Source organism: Trichosurus vulpecula, chromosome 1, assembly GCF_011100635.1.
Source record: "Trichosurus vulpecula isolate mTriVul1 chromosome 1, mTriVul1.pri, whole genome shotgun sequence".
NCBI classification, from domain to species: Eukaryota; Metazoa; Chordata; class Mammalia; order Diprotodontia; family Phalangeridae; genus Trichosurus; species Trichosurus vulpecula.
The window spans coordinates 493,928,345-493,952,308 of NC_050573.1; the positions used below are offsets into that span (position 1 = coordinate 493,928,345).

The following is a 23,964-nucleotide window of genomic DNA, read 5'->3' on the forward strand; positions in this document are numbered from 1 at the left end:
CTAAGAATTGTCCACAGCAACCAACCCTAGACTGTTTAAGGCAGGGATCACTTGCTCTTATATATACTAGGAATTCTCTTACAGTTGTGCTCAACACATTATTTGCTATGAATGATTTCTCAATTATATGTTTTGGTTTTGGTTGTTTTTTTTTTTCAAGAAAGATGCAACCCAAACATCTCTATCCGGTAATCAAAGAAATCAGCCAACCCCTAACCCTAACTTCAACTTTATCATCACATTTTGAAAGAAACCTCTTAAATATATAGGTATGGCCAATCTTGATGATTTCCAAGAAGATGAAACCTGGAGGAAAAAATATAAATTTCCTTCAAAACGTCACACAAATAGGAAGAAGAAGGCATAAATCTTATAAGTATGTGAGAAATTACAGTCATTTCAAAAATAAAGTTTGATTTGAAATGCAAGAAGCTATAGATGGCGCTAAAAAACAATGGGAAATTATAAAGTACTCATTAATCAGACTTTGAAAAGCATAGGTTGAAATACAAATCTCAGCTGCTTAGCTGACATGATAAACCTAAATGCTTAATGAGACTTTTTTTTACCCTCAACATAAAAATTATAGTTTATATAGATTAAAAATATAGATACAAAAATCTGAAAAGTTCTTGGGAAATGGCAGGTAAATGAATTTTCAATATTTGCTCATTTTCCCTTCCCTATCTCTTTTTTTTTCCCGTTGCCCATAAATTAAAAATTAAAATAAAAAAACTAGCCCCCAAACCCCCAAATATCTTACAAAATATATGCTCCTGGGCCATCACCAATCATCTTGACTTTGTCTTGCCATTGGACTTCAATGACTCAGGAGGAGAGAGTGAGGCTGATGACTTTGCACAGCTCTGGCTCACTTTAATTCACACATCAAGTCAAGACATCACCCTTGTAATGTCATTGTCTTCTTCGAAAATGAAGGGCAAACAACAACAACAACATGGCTACTTTCTTCTATCCTTAGTTCAGCAATCCAGTGGAAACCAGATTTGTAAGTCTATCAGGAACCTCTGTGAGCCTGATTACTCTAAATTCTCTAGGTAGTACTCTTCCTCCCTCCCTGCTTGCCCTCTTTCCCTGCTCCCCCACCTGACCCCAATCCCTTTGATAACCAAGCTTTACAACATTTGCTTAAGGGAATATATAAGACTGGAATAGCTAGGTGGCGCAATGAATGGATAGAGTACTGAGCTTGACCTCAGGAAGATTGATCTTCCTGAGTTCAAATCCAGCCTCAGACACTTACTACTTGTGTGACCCTGGGCAAGTCACTTCACCCTGTTTGCCTCAGTTTCCTCATCTATAAAGTGAGCTGGAGAAGGAAATGGCAAACTACTACCGTACCTCTGCCAAGAAAACCCCACATAGAATCAGATATGACTGAACAAAAACAATAACCTGTAAGACTGACCAATTGGATGAATCTGGCCATGGGCCATAACTTCGCCACCCCCTACCTCTTACCATCACAGCAGGTACCCTAAATCTGGTACCTTTCTTCTCTCCTCTATGATGAACTGCTCTAGAAACCACTCCCAGGGAGCTGTTTTAATTATGTAAGCAGTGGTATCATCATTTTTCTTATCAGCAAATCAGCCCACCAGATAGGGGGCTAATGACCATCCATTTACATGCTGGTAGCTATTGATCCACTAGGAGTTTAATTTAGAATAAAAGCTTTTATCTGTCAGTCCATCAATCAGAATCCCCTATTATCTGGCACGGGAACACTGTTTTAAAGGCGGCCTGAGGCGAATGCCAGCTCCTAACAGGTCTTCAGAGCAGAGCCAGGGCAAGATTAAATGAAGCTCAGCCTAGTTAGTATATGGCAGATTTTAGGAATTCTAATTTGAAATTTGATCCTCCAAAATAAGGTAAATCATTGAGGTACAGCACTTCATCCTGTGACTCTCCGAGATGAAGTTCTGATGTAATACCAGCTCCCAATTATGGAGCCCTCATAGAGTTCTCCTAGTACTTTGCTCACAGAAACTCTATGAGCAAAGCAGTGCCTCCACTTTACAGATAAAGAAACTGAGGTTCAGAGGAGTCAAGGGACTGGGCCATGGTCACATGGCCAGTGAAGCCGAGGCTTAAACCGAGCCTTCTGGCTCCAAGTCTAGGACCCTTTGTGTGCTACAACAAAGAACCAAATCACAAAGATGACAACATCTCCCTTCCTTCTGAGCCCACCACCTTTCACTTCTTCAATACCTCCTCAATCAGTTGGAAGCCCTCCCCTTTGAAGGAAGGCGAAGGAAACAGTTGTTTATTAAATACCTGCTGTGTGCCAGGCATGGTGCTCCTAACAGCCCAGTGAGGGAGATGCTACCATTACCCCCATTCTACAGTTGAGAAAATTGAGGCAGAAGTTACATGTCTTGCCCTGGGTCATATAGCTAGTGTGTGAGATCAAACTTGAATTTAGGTCTTCCTGACTCCTGGCCCAGTGCTCTGGCTGCAGGATGTATACAAAGACAATAATCAGTCTCTCCCAGACCCTCAGAAAGTCACAACACAGGGGTTACTTTTCATCCTTACAGACTGAAGAGAAAGTAAGAACATCCCCTCGAGCTTGGGCAGTTAGGTTGCTTGGTGGATAGAGCTCTGTCCACGGAGTCAGGAAGACCTGAGTTCAAATCCAGCCTCAGACACTTACTACTTGTGTGATCCTGGGCAAGTTACTTAACTCTGTTTGCCTCAGTTTCCTCATCTGTAAAATGAGCTGGAGAAGGAAATGGCAAAACCACTCCAGTATCTTTGCCAAGAAAACCCCAAATGGGGTCATGAAGAGTCAGACACAACTGAACAATAACGAAAGAAGGTATCTGTTTGCTTATTATCTCCCCATTAGTTTGTGAACTCCCTGAGGGCAAAGATGTCTTTTGCCTCTCTTTGCATCCCCAGTGCTCTGCACAGTGCCAGGCACACGGTGGGTGCTTAATAATGTTTGTCGATTAAGACTGAAGGAAAGTTCCAGGAAAACCCAGTCTAGAACTGCACTAGGTTTAAAGCAGCAGCAACAGTTAAAAGTTGGTACTATTTCACTCAGGAGGGCAAAGGAAGCTGGACCTTTTCAAATACACCAGTCAGGTAAGCAGAATCCAGGCACCTTTTTAATCTACCTTTTACAAGCTAGTGAAGCTCATAGAGAATAGTAGAATTCCTTTAGTGTCAGCGTCTGTACTCATGCTTTTTTCTCTCCACCTGTCTACTCTCTTCCTCCTTGGGTCAGTCTCACCAGAGAGAATCGATAAAACTCACCCTGAGGAAGTGGAGTGAGTGTCTGGAAACATTTTATATTATTTTCCTGCCCCACCCTGTACCCTTATCAAATCAATCTGAGAAGATTGCTCATTCTTTGATTCATTTATTTACTCATTTAGTCTGTTTGCTGAACCCTTTGTTCAAGCCACTGTGTTGGGTGCTATATTCAGGCAGACAATAAATAACTTATCTACCACCTACCATGTGCCAGACACTGTGCCAAGTTCTGAAGATACAAAGAAAGGCAAAAGACTGCCCCTGGTCACAAGGAGCTCACAGTCTAATGGGAGAGACAGCATCCAAACAATTATGTACAAACTATGTACAGGATAAATTGGAAATAATCAACAGAGGGAAGTCATTAATTAATTATTAATAAATAATATTATTAATAACATAATTATTTTTATTTTATAATATTCATAATTTTATAATAATACATTATAAAAATAATAAAATTAATGATAATAATAACAAAGAGAGACTCCTGTAGGAGGTGGGATTTTAGGTGGGACTCAAAAGAAGACAGGAAGTAGAGATGAGAAGGGAGAGAATTCTAGGCACAGGGGATGTCCACAGGAAATGCCAGGAGCTGGGAGATGGAGTGTCTTATTTGTGGAACATCAAGGAGGCCAATGTCACTGGACTGAAGAGTATGTCATGGGAAATAAGATGTAAGAAGACTGAAAGGGTCTGAGGGAGGAAGAGGGAGTTGGACACCAAATAGAGGATTTTATATTTGATTTTGGAGGTAATAGGGAACCCCACTGAAATTTATTGAATATGGGGACAACATGGTCAAACATAATAAAAAGAAAAATTTTCTTAAATAAAGAATTTCGTGAGAAAGATGAACTACCATGCAAGGACTTTTTAGAACTTTCTTGATGTTTTCTGTAATTCCATTCAAAGCCAGGTCCTTTAAGGAGAGCTTGGAGAAAATTGTGGCTTGCTGTCATGTTTGTCGGCATGTCCTATTCTTGAGTATATAATGAAGACTCCTGAGGTCACCTTGTTTTTACCCCAGACCTGAAGAGAAATCAGCACCCTTCAACTAGTGGTCAGTTAGTGTCTCCTTAAAGAGAAGATGAAGTAAACAGGGACTCACTGCCCACCGTACCACATAACCATTCTCATCCCATTCACCACCAAGAAGTAGAAGTGCAGAAGGGTGAAGGGAAAGACATAAGGCTCTTCTTTGTGTAAACTGAGCTGCACTTCCTGCCACCTAAGACTTCAGTCCTTCTGGCTCTTTGGTCTGACTCCTTGTCACCACTCAGCACTCCTACCCCTGTGACTCCCCAATTACTCATAGTTGGGAGTAAGCTCACCCAGCCTCTACATACTGGATCAGCACCATGCAGGGGACTAATCCAAGCATGTTCTAAGAAGTGGGCCTTCTGTGTCTGTCTCTCCCTTACACATAAAGGAAGGGTCATATTTGGAATGGTGCTGACAAGTCAAAAAACACTAGTAGAAACAATGAAAAAAGAGATTTTTCTGCAGGGCAAGAAAACTGATTAGGAAAAGATTAATTAGTTTTTGATTCGGTAATTAATCTTGTGGAAAGCCAACTACATTGCACCACACAGGTGGTCACAGAACTGCACATGCTTCATTGCCATCTCCATAAAAAAGAGGAATATTACTGCACAGCAGGTCATGATTCAGTCAGAGACATCCTGGCCCCTCTAGCTAAGGATGAGGCTGAGTAGTGGTAAAGTTGGTCAGGAATTCCTGGAATATTCCCTCAGTGGGGTTGGGGTGGAGGGCAGGAAAGTGTTGGCCACTCAGACAACGGTGGGATCTTTCCAGAAGTCACTTAATGCTTAGAAATCTGGCCAGAAGAGGACCAGGGGCCTAGATCATGGTGTTTAATAAAGGAAATCCTGGGAAGAAGAACAGAAACCACAGCTAACCCCAATAAGGGTTAAGGATATACGGATAAGGATTAAGATATCAGTTATAGTGTTACTCAGGATGTGGGCCCCAGTACTACTGGTGGCTCAGCTTTCATGCAATGTATTTCATGGTCTATGGATTATTCTTATGTGCAAATTCTGCCCTCACCCACTGAGATGTCTATTGATTAACCCTGTGTGCTGTTCGTGGGACTGAAACACCTACTCTAGCTTTCACTCTAGTAGACGAATAACAATGATACGTAAAATAAGACAGAATTTGAAAAGGGCCATATGAGAAATTTTAAAAATTGCTATGGGAATTTCAACATGAACTATCCTTTTAGTTTAATGATCAAAATATATTAAATTATTAAAATTAGTGTTTTATTAAACTTTAAAATATTTTAACATGTTTCTTAAATTTTTTTTATTTTTTAAGTTAGAAAGTTTATGAAATGAGCCTTTATAAAGTAAGGGATGCATGTATTTTTACTGTAACATATTTTGGTTGATTTTTAAGGATTTCTCCTTATTGTGTTAATATTTTCATGCAATTCTCAAATCTCTTCTATTTCTCTTTTTTTATTGTGTTCCAAATGTAAAAATATCTTTCCTATGTCTTGTTCTGCTCACTTATGTTTCTAAGGTCTTATATCTTGGTGCTGTTAAATATTAGGTGAATACTTTTCTAGTTTCTCCTGCTTTTTTTCCAGTTAGGCCATTTTCTTCATCAAATCTAAGAAGAAGCTATCTAATTTGTATCTAATATCTTTCTCTCCAACTGAAAAAATACATAAATTGATGATTAAACGCCCTATATGCACTGTTTTGTCATCTGCAGTTATACTACCATGAAATTGTCTTGCTATTTCTTGATTATCTGAGAATTAAAATGAATTTATCTTCATTTCTACCATGGTGCAGTGGTCTCAAACTCAAAGTAGAAATGGAGACCACTGATCTGTAGGTAAGGATTCCTGCAGGCCATATATTGACTTAGTTTTAAAATGTAATATTATCTATGCTTTATTGTATTTTTATTTATTTTGTTAAATATTTTCCAATTACATTTTCATCTAATTGGGAAGGGGCACTCAGGAGGGTTGTGGGCTGAATATAGCCTACAGGCAGAGAGTTTGATCCCCTATTTAGTGAATTTCTGCCATCTTGATCTGCTATATTGATTTTTGGTTTCTGTCTTACAGTTTCATTGCTTTGATTTTGTGCTTAATTTTCTCCCAACAATTCTATGAGTAATAGAGTAAGTCCATAAAAAGGGCTTGAATATGAAAGTATTAGTTGTTTGTATTTCTTGAAAAATCCTTTTTCCTCTTTCAGGTGTGAATCTGGTTACACGGGACAGCACTGTGAAAAGACAGATTTTAGTATTCTCTATGTGGTTCCAAGTAGACAAAAACTTACCCACGTCCTTATTGCAGCCATCATTGGAGCTGTACAGATCGCCATTATCGTCGCAATTGTCATGTGCATAACAAGGTAGGTAATGATGCAAGAAATGTTACCTTGACCTTAGAGGCCGGTGACAGAGGGAGCACAATTTACTTCCTTCCTCCCTCATTTTTTCCCATGCTACTTTTCAGTTCAGTCCATTTGTTAAACCTCAGGACCTGTCTCATGCAAATCATAGCATCTGGCCAACAAAATTGGCCAGACCGAGTAGATGTTATAGGCCTAAAGTTCTTTTTCTTTTTTTAATAATATTTTATCCTCCCCCACCCAATTACATGCAAAAACAATTTTTAACATTTCAGTTTTGTTTCTTAAGTTTTGAGTTCCAAATTTTATGTCTCCCTCCCTCACTTCCCCCCTCCCTGAGATGGTAAGGAATCTGATATAGGTTATGCATGTGCAATCATGTAAAACATATTTACGTATTAGTCATTTTGTGGAAGAAAACTCAAACAACAACAAAAAAAAAGAAAGATAAAAATGGTATGTTTCAGTCTGCATTCAGACTCCATCAATTCTTTCTCTGGAGGTGGATAGCAATTTTCATCATGAGCCTGTCTTGGATCATTATAATGAGAATAGCTAAGTCATTCACTGTTGTTCATTGTACAGTATTGCTGTTACTGTGCACAGTGTTCTCCTGGTTCTGCCCACTTCAGTCTCCATCAGTTCATGTAAGTCTTTCCAAGTTTTTCTGAGAGCATCCTGCTCGCCATTTCTTACAACACAATAGTATTCCATCACAATCATATACCACAACTTGTTGAGCTATTTCCTAAATGATGGGCACCTCCTCAATTTCCAATTCCTTGCTACCACAAAAGGAGCTGCTGTAAATATTTTTGTACAAATAGGTCCTTTTCCCTTTCTTTAAAAATCTCTTTGGCTTAGAGATCTAGAAGTAGTATTGCTGGATCAAAGGGTATGCACAGTTTTATAGCCCTTTGGGCATAGTTCCAAATTGCCCTTCAGAATGTGAACCTGAGGTTCTTGAATAACAAGAATGTCAGGTCCAGGTCTGGTTTACATGCCCATCTTTCCACCAGGGTGTGTAAGAGGGTTCTGAGGCCAGGTTCCCTAAGTTCGTACTATGAATTTACCCTATAGATTGTTGGCTCAGAGAGTTAGAGCTGGGAAAGATCTTGGAGACCATTGAGCCCAACACCCTCAATAGATGATGTAACTGAGGCTGAGGGAAAGAAAGTGATTTGCCCAGAGTAACACAACTGGTTAGCACCTGAGAGCAGTACATAAACCCAGTCTTTCTGACTTCAAGGTCAATAGGACTTTACCTCTCCCTACACAGTCCCATTCGAGTACAGACAAGAACTCATTCCCAGGCCTATAGATGTCTCTGTCCTGTATACCAGAGCTCTCATGTTCAATGGTTCACAGGAAGCTGGGGACCTTAGAATAGGGTACCATCTTTCACTGCTGTGTCGAGGGGCAAGACTGGAGCATGGCAGAGCTGCAGAAGAATGACCTGCGTATTCATGGAGAGTCCCCTTGTGGATTTTTTTTAGCCTTTCCTAAGATTATCTTTTAAATGGGGATAATAATAAATGGAGTAATAATGGGGATAGTAAGAGCACCTACCTTCCAGGGTTGAGATAGTATCTGTAAAGCACTTTACAAACCTCAAAAATGTACTTTATAATGCTAGCTATTACTGTTATTATTATTGCTACTTTAGAAAGGACACGGAAAATCTAGACTATGTCCGGAGGAGGGAGACCAGCCAGAATCCTTGTCAAGGCATGAGAGAATCTGTCGAAAGGCCTGTGGAGAAAATTTAGCAGGGACATAACGTCTGTCCTCAAATATTCGAAGGGCTATTTCGCTTGATCCTAGAAGGCAGGGCTTGATAGAAGTTATAGAGGGGCAGATTTGAATTCATGATCACAAAAAACTTCCTAAGGATTAGAGCTGATCAAAAGTGGATAGGAGACGGTGGATGGACTCTGAGCAGAGGCTACATGTTAAAAAGCAGATTCGTGCTTCAGATTCAGATTAGGGGATCTCTGAGGTCTCTTCCAGTTCCAACATTCCATGATTTTATCTTTTTTCCAGTGAAGGAAGGAAGACACATGAGGAGCAGGGGAGGAAGGGAATCAGCATTTATATAGTGCCTACTATGTGTCAGGCACTGTGCTAAGCGCCTTTTTAAAAAAAACAAATGTTATCTCATTTGTTCCTGAACAATAACCCTACCAAGTAGGTGCTATTATCCCCATGTTACAGATGGGGAAACTGAGGTAAAAAACGGTTAAGTGACTTGCCCGGTGACTTACAGCTAGTAAGCCTCTGAGGCTAGATTTGAACTTAGGTCTCCTTGCTCGAGGCTCAGCGCTGTATCTACTACACGACTAACTGCCACTGTCATATAGGGCTAAATAAATGTATTTGGCGTTAATGGCATAGCCAGTTTGGCCTCTGGGCATCAGAATCTCATATTGTAAGTAAATGGAAGTACTTGTTTTGGACCAGAATTTGTTTGAAGGTGAGCGGGGAGTTCTGCTCAGGATAGTGGAAAAGTGTCAGCTTCCACATAGTATTGAACCTGAAAAAAGTCAAGGCAAATCCAGTTTAAATTGGTTCTAGTTTTTCCCAATGTAGACTATTTCTTTTCTTCCTCTCTCACTCTTCCCCTGTTATTTTTGGTTCCATTTCATTTGTTAAATACCTCCTAACTTGAGTAATAGAATTTAACCAACAGAATGGGAAGACCAAGTAAATGGAGGCAGGCTTTGATTGCAGGTGATAAATCCAGCCGCTCCACACTTCTTCCTGTGTGTTTATCCCGTCTTCATGAGAACGATCAAATACTTCACATTCTTCTTCTTTTTTATTTCAATCAATCAAGAAACATTTATTAAGTGCCTACTATCTGCCTGGCACTATGCTTAGCTCTGGAGATACAAAAAGGGGCAAAAGACAATCCCTGCCCTTCTTGATAAAGACTGAGAAATATTTCCATCGAAAATGTTTTTAAATAAAAATGTTTTACCGCCCTGTTTTGACAGAGCCATGTGGTTTTTAAAATTAAGAAATCATTGCCTATACTCAAAAAATAAGCTGATTTATCACTAAAGTAGAATGTTTTTGTCATCTAAACCAGTGGTTCCCCACCTGGTGTGTGTATGTATATGTATATGCATATGTATGTGTATTTTTTCCCCAGGACAAGGAATACAGGGAATATTTGGTTAAGGCTCCCCCACCACCTCCACTCAAAAGAAACCAAAACCAACTCTATTGAGATTAATCTCTGTTTTATTTCTTATGTGCATATGCACGGTAAACTCTAGAATTTATTTCCTTTCATATTGAACAGGAGTACGGGAAAGGGAGGAAACAGAATAAGCATTTTTTTTATGGCTCCTACTATGTGTCTGGCACTATGCTAAGTGCTCTCTACAAATGTTATCTCACTAGAGCCTCAGAATAACCATGTGAGGTAGGTGCTATTATTATCCCCATTTGTAGTTGAGGAAATTGAGGGTAAATGATTTGGTCAGGGTCACACAGTGTCTTAGGTTGGATTTGAACTCAGGTTTTCCTGACTCCAGGCTGGGCACACATGCGTGGTGATGTCTAGAATTTATTTCTTTTCATGTTGAATAGGAGGTAGTGAAAGGTTTACTGAGAGCCAAAAAAGTCCGTGAGCCCCCAATGTAAACACTGTCACAGGACATTAATTTTTATTGCCATCCTCATCATTGTCATGCTGTGACACACAGAGTACCTTCACAATAGGAGGCAACCTGTGGAGGAAGGAGCCCTGGCCTGGGAGTCTGAGGACCTCAGGGCTTATCTGTGACCATATGACCTCAAAACTTCAGTTATCTCCTCTGGGGAAAAAAAAAAGAGGAGGACTGAATCAGTTATCTCTTAGGTCCCTCCTAGGATTCCCTTCCTCTCCTTTGATTCCCATAAGAACAAAGTGGGCAGGACAGGTATTCGTCTGTTATTTATATGGAGGAGGAAACTGAGGATCCATTACTTACCAGTGGCAGGGCCAGTGTTGATGATCAGGTCTTTTGACTCCAAGTCTAGGGCTGTTTCTTCATTCAACATTGCAAGAGAGAGAGAGAGAGAGAGAGAGAGAGAGAGAGAGAGAGAGAGAGAGAAAGAGACACAGAGAGAGAGACAGAGACAGAGAGACAGATAGAGAGACAGAGACAGAGAGAGACAGAGACAGAGACGGAGACAGAGACAGAGACAGAGACAGAGACAGAGAAAGGGCAGCAACACCCCTCTTACCTAGAAATAAGCCTCCTAGCAACTCCAACCATACAGGTGAACCAGGATTAAGCATAACAATAAACTTAGAAGCAAATTGGGGTCTCTTTACTCCTTAGAAGAGGCAGGCACCCTCAGCCCAGCCTAGATGAGGGTGTGTAAAATAAGATAGTGAGATTATAATCTGGAACATAGTGCTAAAACAAGAAGTGACACCTGCTAGCAGAGAACGAAGACGGGGAGAAAATGCTCTCCTTCAAGCTTAGCAACGTGAGAGCATAAGCATGCAAGGAACATGGGCTGGGCTGGAGCATCATGTACCCTATGCATGCCTAAGAATGTGAGTGTAATGACTAATCCAATTTACATGACAATACCAAGGGTGTCCCTCTACCACAGTATAGCACAGTAAGAAATATTTATTTCTAATTAATTAATTAGTTTTTAACCTTTATTTAAAAAAATTTTTTTTGGAGTTCCAATTCTCTCCCTCCTTCCAGCCCCTTTCCCACCCATTGAGAAGGCAAGCAATATGATACTCAAATAATGGATATTTTTAAGGAACATCTGATTATATGAGTTTGACAATCATCTGGGCCAACACTCATTTTACAGGAGAAAGAACTGAGGTCCACAGAGGTCAAGTGACGTGCTCAAGGTCCTATGGGTAATAAGTGTCAGAGATGAGTTTGAATCTCAGTTCTCTAAATCAAATTCTCTTTCTCCTTTCCCACACTTCCTTCCATAAGCATTGAGAAAAGGCTAAATTATGTGCAGTATATTCTATTTAAGGAAATAGGGAAGGAGATAATACAGTTGAAAATTATTTCTGTTCAAAAAATGGAGTTCACAACAGTCATATAATTTGAACATTTGAGAGGCTTCAATAATACCTGATATTTAATATAGTGCTTTAAGGTTTGAGCCTCATAATAACCCTGTGGTATAGGTAGCATAGGTTTTATTGGCCCCGTGTTATAGATGGTAAAATCGAGGCTTAGATAGGCTAAAGGACTTTTCCCAAGTCACAGAATTAGGATGTGTCAGAGGAAGGATTCAGCTCAAGGGTGCTCCTAAATCGAAGCCTGGCAGTCTTCTGACTTCATTACATTGCCTCCCAGAAGAAAGCTGCAGTATAATTTCTGTACAACAACTATAGAGTGAAGCTCTTCATATTTTAGTAACCAGCTCATGACAGGCTATACCAGGGACATAACTGCTAAGAGCTCAATGCCACAAAAAGGTGCTGTAGCTTTTGCCACCAGCCTCCTTAGACATCCAGAGGTAAATATAGAGGTGGTTCTGGGCTTGAAATTGACTGTTGGCTTCAGGCAGGGGTGTGGTAGTAAGCATTTAACTATCAGATCTGGGGGTGGGGTGCCCAGGAATTTAAGTTTAAGTTTACTCTCCATTATTAACACTTTCTCCATCACTTTCTTAAGTCTAGAAAATAACAAAACAATACCTCAAACCTGGATCCATGGTGTTTTTTTTTAATTTAAAATTTAAATTTCTGAAATTTGAATGCTCACACTGAAAATTTAACACCTATCTCTCATAAGTTGACTCTGGCACATATATGTCAACTTTGCAGGTATATAAGATTTCTGCTTCTTCTCTAAGGAAGGCATCGAATTTGCTTTGAGAAATAGCCTGGCTTTCAGGCTGCTTCCTCCAAGGCTATTCCCCCCAGTATGACTGGATATATGGGGAGTTAGCTAGAGGGACGTGGCCTGGTAGAGTAAGGGTTAGCAAGGGTCACAGAACCTCAGAATCCAAAGGAACCTCAGAGTCCATCTAGTCCAATTTGAACATAAAACAAATCACCCTATTACATTGTAAGGTCCTTGAAGGCAGGCACAGTGCCTGGCACATAGTAGGCACTTAATATATGTTCCTTGATTGATTGATTGATTGACCTCTTCAACATCTCCAACAGGAGTTCATCCAGGCTTTGATTAACGACTTCTAGAGAGGGGAGCCCACTCTCTCAAGTCACAGCACATCTCATTTTTGATTACATCTAATTTTCAGGAAGTTCCCCCTTAAATCAGAGGTCCTTAACTTCCTTTTGTGTCTTGGACCCCTTTGGCAGTCTGGTGAAACCTATGGACTCCTTCTCAGAATATTTTTAGGTGTTTTAAAATAAAATACACAGGATTACAAAAGAAACCAATTACACTGAAATTGTCATCAAATGTTAAAAAAAAACAAGTTCATGACAACAGATTAAGAATCCTTGCTTTATGAAGAGCTGAAATCTCCCTTCCTGCAGTTTCTAGCCAGCACTCCTAGTTCTTTCTGCCTTTTAGGGCCAGTCAAAACAGACTGAAACCCTCTCATACCTGATGGCTCTTCATACAAATGAAGCCAGAGAGGCCTGATAGATAGATAGATGATGGATAGATAGATGATAGACCAGATAAACAGAGGGATAGATAGATGCTAGATTGATAGATAGATGATAGAAAGACAGACAGATAGATAGGTGATAGTTACAGAACAGATAAATAGAGAGATAGATAGATGCTAGATTGATAGATAGATGATAGATAATGGATAGATAGATGATAGAAAGGTAGACAGATAGATAGATGATAGATAGTTATAGAACAGATAAATAGAGAGATAGATGCTAGATTGATAGATAGATGATAGATAATGGATAGATAGATGATAGAAAGATAGACAGATAGATAGATGATAGATAGTTATAGAACAGATAAATGGAGAGATAGATAGATGCTAGATAGATAGATGATAGATAATGGGTAGATAGATGATAGAAAGGTAGACAGATAGATGATAGATAGTTATAGAACAGATAAATAGAGAGATAGATGCTAGATTGATAGATAGATGATAGATAATGGATAGATAGATAGATAGATAGATGATAGATAGTTATAGAACAGATAACTAGAGAGATAGATAGATGCTAGATTGATAGATAGATGATAGATAATGGGTAGATAGATGATAGAATAGATAGATAGATAGACAGATAGATGATAGATAATGGATAGCTAGATGATAGAATAGATAGATAGATAGATAATGGATAGATAGATGATAGAATAGATAAATAGATGCTAGATTGATAGCTGATAGATAATGTATAGATAGATGATAAAATAGATAGATATATGATAGATGATAGAACAGATAAATAGAGGCATAGATAGATGCTACATTGATAGATGACAGATAATGGATAGATAGATGATAGAACTGATAAATAGAGATAGATAGATGCTAGATTGATAGATGATAGATAGATGATAGGATAGATAGATAGACAGATAGAGAGAGAGATCCCTCTCCCCTAAGCCTTCTCTTCTCTGGATGAAATATCCCCAATTCCTTCAACTCAGTTCATATGTGGCATGGTCTTGAGACCTCCAGCATCTGGTCCTCTTCCTATGGATGCCTTCAGCTGATTAGTGCCCTATCTAAAATGGGGCCAGAACTGACCATGGTACTATAGATCTGGCCAGAGGATTGAATCAGGGTGTGAAAGAAAGAGTACTGGATTTGGTACCAGAGGACATCCCTAGGTTTAACCTTGCAGTTCCTTTCACCCCTGGCCTTCTCAAGCTGGAAGTGCCCTCTGGGCCTATGGCATCTCCCTCATGTTAGTTGCTTTCCTTCCAGAACCTCTGTTTTAAGGAAGATGCCCAGGTCAACCATTTCTTCCTTCCTCTTCAGGCTGTACTCCTAACTCTCTCTACTACACCCATAGTCATTGCTTAATAAATCCTTGCTGACTTGTTTAAATTCTAACCGTCTTATGTACAACTTGTGCAAACTTGGGTAACCTACTTGACCTTCTGGCTTCAATTTCCTCTGCTGTAAAAATAAGAGAGTTGTACTAGATCAGAGATTTTTAGCTTATGGGGCTGTGAATTTTTTGATAATCTCATTTCAATATAATTGGCTTCCTTTGTAATCCTATTTTATGCATTTTAAAATACTATTTTGGAACTCTCACTCTCATGGTTCTCCTCCCTTTGATGTTTTTCAACTTGTTCTTTCTAAAATGTGGCCATAGTTGACCACAATACTCCAGACCTGGTCTGAAACTTAAAAACAAACAAAGAACACTAAGTTTTACAGGGAAAGCAAATAGTAAATCATTATCCTAAGAAAGGGTCTGTAGGCTTCCCCAGATGCCAAAGTGGGTCATGACGCAATGCCGGTTAAGAATCCCTTTGCTAAATAATTTCTAAGGTCTCTTCCAGTCCTAAATCTTATAACTGTTTATAAGCTGCTGGGATCCAGAAAGGGGGCATGGGAGGGTACAGAATTTGCTCTCCTTTTCTTGTGTGAGGAAGGAGAAAGCATGGAAATTGTTCTGGCATGCTCAGCATGGAAGTTGGGAGACCAGAAATGCAATCCTACTTACAGGCCTAGACATGCTAGCAAGTGGAAAACTCCTGGGCTTCCAAGAGACTGAGGTGAGACAAGTTCCAGGAAAAGGGAGGAGACGGACAGCAAGAGCTGTCAGAGAGTGTCAGTCAGGGCTAGTAACATGCACCATCTTGTCCCCTACAGTGAAAGTATTGCTATCCCCCTGGAACCTGGGAACTGCTTTTTAGTTTCCTTAGGATGCTGCAGCTTTCTCCAGGCGAAGGTAAAACCAGAAATAATATTTCAATCTTCACAGGTCACCTTGCCTCACTTGTTGGGGCAGCCCTTACCTACTCACCTATATATTACTTTTTAAATAATATTTTATTTTTCCCCAGTTATATTTACAGGCAATTTTTAATATTCATTTAAAAATATTCTCTCTCCCTCACTCACTTCCCCCCTCCCTGAGAGAGTAAGCAATTTGATATAGGTTATACATGTTTAATCATGCAAAACATATCACCATATTTGTCAACACATATTACTTTTAATGACCCTTGGTGAGTAAATCAGATCTATATAGCCATTAGAGCTTGACTCCAGTGGGAAATGTTCTCTTGTTTGTCAAATTTTCCTAGAGTCCTTTGTTTAAACCTCTAATTTGCTCCCATTGAGCTTCTCTACCTTGTATTATAATCTTCTGCGAATATGAGAGGCAGCAGGGACTAATGGTTAGAGAACCAGCCTTGAAGTCAGGATAACCTGGGCTTAAGTTCTGCCTCTGACACACACTGGCTATTTGACCTTGGCTAGTCACTTACCATTGCCCCCAGGTAACTCTTTAAAAGGATTATGAATCACAGAATAATAATTAATCTTCATTAGTACATAGCGTTTCCAACCAGGAGATCCCTATACCAATTCATTGTTGGTGGAATTGTAAAATGATTCAACCATTTTGGAGAGCAATCTTGAATTATGCCAAAAGAGTTATTAAACTACCTATATCCTTTGACCCAGCAGTACCACTACTTGGTCTATTTCTGAAGATGAAAAAGAAAGAACGTATATGTTCTAAAATGTTTTGTAGCAGCTCTCTTTGTGGTAGCGAAGAAATTGCAGGGATGCCCATCAATTGGGGAATGGCTAAACAAGCTGTGGTATATGATTGTGATGGAATACTATTATGCTACAAGAAATGATGAGCTCAATGATCTTAGAAAACCATAGAAAGATTTGCACGAAACAATGAAGAGCGAAATGAACAGAACCAAGATAACATTGTATACAGTAACAGCAATATTGCTTTAAGAACAATTTTGAGCAAATAAGTCATTTTGTCTGTAAACACCCAATTAACTACAAAGAACATATGAAAAAAGATGTTATCTGTATCTAGAGAAAGAACTGATAAATAGAAGTATGTATAGAATATTTTTACATATATATACCTATTTGTGTCTAATGATAGCCATCTCTAGGGCAGGGAGGGAAGGAGGAGAGGGAAAAAGAAAAAAAAAGAAATTTGCATGATAATTTTTGTATATTTGAAAGAATAGCAAGTTGTGCATAGCAGATCTGCAGTTTCAAGTACAATCATCTTTTTATTGTACTATATTATAGAAATGTTTGTTTTATTCCATAAATTTAAAAAAAATGAAATCCCAAGCCTGAACAAAAAAAATCTCCTTCCATAGCTATATTCTGGTCTCATCCCACCATGCTTCCTTGCACCAAGCAAGTGCATCTAATGCACTTTGTTAATTCTTCATAGTTTGTACATTTGTATATAGACATCTTGGGCTGTGGGTTTAGTGCCCGCTTCTTTCTTACATTTCATGTCCTATGAAAATCCGGGCATCCCTATCAACTCTATCGTAGCATCTCTCCATGGTACAAAGCTTGGTGGATATTTCAGTCAGTGCTCTGCCTCCTTTTTCATTTTTGATTAAATTTGCAAGATTCAAGGTCTACATTCCTAACGTGCCCTTGCTGGGTAGATATCATCTCTGGCCCACAACCTATCATTTTTTTTGAGCCATAGTCAAGAAATTACAACAACAACAACATGTATATAGGACTTTAAGGTTTACAAAGCACTTGACATACATTATCTCACTTTTCTCTCACAATGACCCTGAGTGATAGGTGCTATTGTTATCTCTATCCTACAGTTCAAGAAACTGAGGCATCAGAGGTTAAGTGACTTGCCCAGGGTCACACAGCTAGTAACTGCTGGAGGTAGAATTTGAACTTAGGTCTTCCTGACTCCAAACCCAGCACTCTATCTGCTGTGTCACCTACCAGATCCTATTTTCAGACACGATCTTTGTAAGCAGCTTTTTGCTTATCAGTTCTGCCTTTCTCTCTCTTCTTAAGCTTTGCCTTTGACTGGTTTCAGTAATGAAAAACACCACCTGCGCCCCTAAGGTCTTCATTTCCCTGATCAAGACGTAATAGTATTTAGTAATACTGGCAGTATGATTTATGTTACCAGAAGTGAATAATAGTCATCCAGTTTGACAGGTCTGGGAAAGTTCCCTGGCATCTCCTAGATGCATTCCCCACAAAAGAAAAAAAAAACAAAACAAAACAGCAGAGCTCTCTGTTATCATCAAACAAATAGTTGTGTCAGCAACCCTGGGCAGAAATTCACCAATCATCAAATCTTACTCATTTAACCCTTAATAGATTATGTTTTACCTGGTTGTACCTGAAGGTCAATACCATCACTCCTAGGAGTACAATCAGCAAAGGTTCCAGCTCCCTCTAATGAGGAACTTCATATCTGTTACTTTGCTATTGTGTTCATTTGGTCCTTCTTCCCTTTCTCCTCTATTACATTCTTTTGCCCTCCAACCTTCTGACTCGGGTCAGAATTTCCCTTTGCTTCTTCACATCTTTTTTCTTCTTTGTTTTCAAGTGGAAAGCCTTCTTTAGTTTTTGAAAGGGACCCCCTCAATCTCCTTGATAACCTATAGAATGGAGGGACATTTTTCCAGGTCCTCCACCTTCTCTTCTATGAGAAAAACCTGCCTGGATTCTGAGTGTAGATAACAGTCCCTCGGCCCTGGCAAAAATACAAACCTTGCAAACTTCAATGGCCTTTGCTGTCTATTTTACTGAAAGTATATGTACTTCAGTGCTTATCATTCTTTTATTGTTTTAAATTAACTTTTTTCAATGAAATGAAATACACTTTCTCTCCTTCCAACTCTACCCACCCACTAAAAACGAAAGAAAAACAAATATTCAGAGTTGAGCAAAACAAATTCCCAGAGTACTTAGCATTCTTGCTAGTAGCTTCCCTAGAGAACTACTGTGGCAAAGTGTTCTTCTTCACTTATTTTGTATAATCGTGGATCTCAGTGAGGAAGTCTTTTCATGTTGTGGGATTTCATGCACTGAGCAAAATATCCATAAATAGGAGCTTTGGGTGGACCTCACCAACTATACGGCATCCTTCTTCTGTTTGGTCCTTCTCAAGGACATCCTCCATGATCATAGGAAGTATCTTTGTTGAGCATATAATTTTTTCTTTTATGTCTCACTTTTCCTTAATGATCAGAGGATCCTTTGGGGAAGCTAGGTGGCGCAGTGAGTAGAGCACTGTCCCTGGAGTCAGGAGGACCTGAGTTCAAATCTGGCCTCAGACACTTGACACACTTACTAGCTGTGTGACCTTGGGCAAGTCACTTAACCCCAATCGCCCTGCCTTCCCTCCTCTAAAAACAGAGGATCCTTCAATGGAATTATTCCTGTGGTTCCATTTGTCAAAAAATCTCAGCATATATGTATGAAGGACTCTTTCTTTGTTGGAGGAGTTTTTAAAGTCACAATTTACTCTTGGTTGGATGCTTTTTTTTTTTAAATTTAAATTTTATTTTTATTTTCAGTTCCACATTCTCTCCCTCCCACCACCCCCTATCCATTGAGAAAGCAAGAAATACAATACCCATTATAAAGTCATGCAAAACTTATTTTCCCATTTGCCATGTTCCAAAAAAAAAAAATAAGTAAGAGAAATAAAGAAAAGAAAAAAAATATGCTTCAACCTGTACTCTAAGTCCATCAGTTCTCTTTCTGGAGGTGGAGAACATCAAATGCTTTTCTGTAATCAACATACCTTTCAGTCAGTTGTGCAACCACAAAGATGTGTTCAGATGCAGAGAAGCATCAGGAAAACCTATTTATTTCTTCCTCATACTTTCATTTTGAAGATTTTAGAAATATGCAAAGTAGGCATGTGGGTCTGTCTGTAGCTAAATGATATTCTCTTGGTATCCTTTTTTGAGCATTAATAATACCTGGTTTTTCTTGTCCTTTTATTAGTTTTCCCTCCTTAAAATATCTTGAAAAACATGCCTCAAGGCTTTCAAGATTTGAAAATGAAATGGATCACCTCTTCAAAATCACCAGCAGGAAGTCATCCTGGCTTTGATTAAAGCCCTCTAATGAGGGGAACCCACCTCTCAAGGCAGCACTCCCCACTTTTGAATAACTCAAATTATTAGAAATTTTTCCCCTAAACCAGAAATCAAATTTCCCTAAACCCCTAAAAAAATTTCCCAAAACAATTCCCTAAATCCCTAAATTTTTCCCTAAAAAATTTCCCTAAATTTCCCTAAATCTCTTTCATACCAGGGTGCCTTTGGCAGTCTGGCAAAACCTATGGATACATTGTCAGAATCATGTTTTTAAATGCATGAAATAAAATACATAAGATTATAAAGGAAACCAACTACACAAAAGTATGGTTATTTAAATATTAACAAAAGACTTCTTTGGTGTCTATTTGGTCTGGTTTTCTGGTTTTCCCCCTAATGTAAAGTAGCTACACATAAGGAGATACTGCAAATAAAGTAGAAACATTATTTAGAAATCAGGAAACAAGGATATAAAAAGCATTTAGAAGTTTGAATGATATAAAAGGAATTGGAAAAAATAAAGTTAGACAATGACCTGAGCTAAACTCCACTGTGTCTGAAGGATTCATGACAGTGTGCCTCATTTCTGACCTGGAGCAGCCTGATGACATGAGATGCAGCCGACTGAGTAGGATATGCCAGAAATGTAGCCCACTCTTATCTCTAGATCTGGGCTGCCAGTTCCTTCCGGATGGATTTCCTATCATCTGCCACCTGAGTATGGACTGACTGTAGCACCATCATTTCCTGCGCAGCAAATTGTGTTCCACACTATCTTAGCTCAGCTTTCCAGTCACGGCAGCTCAAAAATACCCCAGGTTTTTTCTTTCCATGGCTGTTCCCTAGAATGGCTTCCAAGTTTTTTCCAAGGGGGTCTTCCAAGATCATCTTGGTATCCTGGTGTGAGATCCCATAGCATTCTGACATCCTGGGGCTTTCTTCCAACGAAGAAGCATTCTCTCACCTCACTATGTTGGCTACTTGAAGTCTTGCTGGGGAGATCCCATTAAGGACTGGCTTGTGTCTATCAGTATCCCAGTAAACATAAGTCAAAGGCTATAAGCAGCTTATACAGTTATCCCTTCCCCACCACGGGGGTTAGGGGTGTGGTGCCCCCAAGATCTGGAAAATCCACATAAAAATTTTTGGCTCTCCCTTCATACTAGAGAAGTCTGAATCATTATGGTGTTAAATGATAAATTATATTGATATTATACCATACATATATTTTATGCATTTCTGAGTTTCTAAACTTTTTCTGTGTTGTTTGCTGGCTTTTGCACATTGTCTGCAGCTTCCACAAAACTCTCTCCAAATTCCCATTTCTTATGCTAGCCCTTGATATATATTGCAACTGTGATTAGAAAAGTCACAATGTGGAAGGGATCACTATATATTCTTCTTAAATGGTAACTTATACATCCATTACATCGCACATTGACCTTCTGCATTTTCAGTGTGCAGATATATAGATGCTTTTGACTATCTCTGGTTTTGGTCATCCTGTATGCAATTTTTCTCCTTCTCTGTTCCTACCTTTCACTCATAAGTCCATTATTCATAGTTTTCTTGTTAATTAATTCAGAAGATTTTATAGTGCATCATTCCCCCTATAGCCCTAACTTTATTTTTTCCAATTCCTTTTATATCATTCAAACTTCTAAATGCTTTTTATATCCTTGTGCATATACTCAAATGGTCTTGCTAAGCTTAGATCCTGGAATTGGAAATTCAAACTCTGTGACTTGACTCCAACTTTACTGCCATCAGAATTCACTTCTTTTGAGATTAGAAATCTCCCAGGTTGGCTGGAAGGATCCTGCTATAGAAGTGTTTAATTTTATTAAGAACGCTGATAGAACCATAAAATATCAGTGCTAGAAAGGACCTTTGAAATGATCTAGTTCAGCCCTCTCATTTTACAGACTAGGAAACTAAGACCCCTAGAAATCAAGTGACTTTCCAAAAATATATATATAGTTACTAGTCTTTTCTGAGCATTCCAATTAATTGAGGTCTTACTGTCATGGCACACCAGTCATTCCATCCAAAGACAATGTGGTATGATTGAGAGCTTACTACAATAGTAATCAAAAGAACTTTGTTCTTGTCCTTCCTCTCAGCCCCTTGTCAGCTGTGTGACCTTTGGCAAATTGGTTAATCTCTCTTAACCTCAGGTTCTTCATCTGAAAAACAGTAATAGTAATATTTGTCTTCCATACCAAATGTATTTGCTGTCTATGAAAACATCATACAGATGCAAGGCATTGTGAAGAAAGCACCTTAGAAACTTTAACATACTACTTGGATGGAAGCAGCACTCAAGAAATGGTTTATTTGTGCCTTTTGTTTTTTTTTTTTAAACATCAAATTAATTTCTCAATACAGGGTGTCCTAAAACTCTTAGGGCAGTTTTAAACCCTTCTGCTAAGTGGCACGGTGGATAGAGTGCTGGACCTGAAGTCAGGAAGACTCATCTTCCTGAGTTCAAATCCAGCCTCTTAACACTTACTAGCCGTGTGACCCTGGGCAAGTCATTTAACCGTGTTTGCCTCAGTTTCCTCATCTGTAAAATGAGCTGGAGAAGGCAATGGCAAATCACTCTAGTATCTCTGCCAAGAAAAAAAAAAAACCCCAAATGGCATCACAAAGTGTCGGACGTGGCTGGAAGGACTATACAATTAAAAACTCAGTACTCCACGTCACTATGGGTTTTTCCTGCTAAAGAAAAAATGTGCCCCACCCCTCTGCTCCCAGCTCTACAGAATGAATGGAATCTAGAGCCAAACTGATACCCTCCCTTACCCTGCACAGCACATCATTCCCCCGCCCCACACCCTGACACACACACACACTATGATATATATCTTTCTTTGTGAAATTAGGGTGTCTTGAAAAACTTTTACAATATGCTAAATGCAATAATTACTTTTTTTTTTAACCCAGAAAATGCCCTAAGAACAACAGAGGACGTCGGCAGAAGCAAAACCTAGGCCATTTTACATCGGATACGTCATCCAGAATGGTTTAGCTCGATGACTTTTATATGTACACCAACCATGTGATAAACATTTTATTATGTCTTTTTTTAAAGAATAGAAATATTTATTTCAGAGGCCTTATTTTTGGACATTTTTAGTGGAACACTGTCGGCTTGTATTTAGAAAAGCATCAACTCTAACAATTATGGAGTTTCTGTTTTGTGTTTTTAAATACTGAACTTCATTTTCTGTATCTGTAACACATGGTTATATAAGACTTGTACTTTACCCATGGAATGTAATATTTTTGCAAACCCAGATCACTTCACAAATGATTATAGAGTCACACACACACACACACGCATACACAACCACAAGAATTAAGCATGAACTAAAGGTAAAAGATGTTTACAGATTACTTTTCATACAAAAAAAAACCCTAGAAGACACTGTGTTTAAATAGATATTTAAATGTTTTTGAGATTTAGTACATGATTTTTTTAGACACTGCTTACCGCATGAATTGTGAAGCTGTATTATGTGTGTAGCTGTAAAATATTTATAAAACGTTTGGATTGTAAATTGAACACTACTTTCCTTGAGAAATGCTTCTAACATTTGGAAAAGGATCTCATGGTGCTGATGGAACAGATCCATAAAAGGTGGGCCTTGGTAGATTTAGTTTATTGTGATCATTGACTCTAAAAGGCAACAGATTGGAATCAAGCCTACTTTTCTCATTACCATTTTAATACTCAACCACTTTTTTAAAGAAAATATTTGTTTTAACACAAAAAATAAATTGATTGTATTAGTGTTTGTGATTAAAATGCAAAAAAAGATCATTAACGAGCAGCATTCCTGAAGAGAATATGCCAAGAGCTTTAAAAAAAGCTCTTCCTCCAAATTAGACTTCTGGTTATAGTTATATTAATAGATTGTTGATGTTTGGAAGATCTGAAATGTGAGTAGGATGTATTCAACTGTTTAACATGTAGTTTAGACTTTCAGAAGTATGCATGTAGAATTTAATAATTTGTTGAAAATAAACAATTGATTTTAATATTTGGTTTGGAAAGCATGTTAAAATACAATGTTTTCACTATATATGGCCTCTGTTTTAGCGTGTCTGTTATGTGTTTTAGTATTATTTGGTTTGTAGGCTTTAAAAGCAGCAGAAGTTTCAGGTTATAAACACTAATTTACTTTAAAAAAATTATTGCCTGAAATCATCCAAAGGAAAAAGAGTCAATGAAATGGGAATAATGATACTGCTGTGAAAATTTCCAGGTTGCTTTTCTT

At 38.7% G+C, this 23,964-nt stretch overlaps 1 protein-coding gene across 1 annotated transcript in view; it reads left to right on the forward strand.

The window, feature by feature from the left end:
* TMEFF1 (transmembrane protein with EGF like and two follistatin like domains 1) overlaps nt 1–23,769 on the forward strand; it is a 149,057-nt gene extending 125,288 nt beyond the window's left edge. The window contains exons 9-10 of the mRNA XM_036741883.1: nt 6,528–6,686; nt 22,628–23,769. Coding sequence (XP_036597778.1) covers nt 6,528–6,686; nt 22,628–22,712 — 244 coding nt within the window. The 3' untranslated portion in view covers nt 22,713–23,769. The remainder of the gene's footprint in view (nt 1–6,527; nt 6,687–22,627) is intronic.
* Nucleotides 23,770–23,964: the final 195 nt, after the last annotated feature.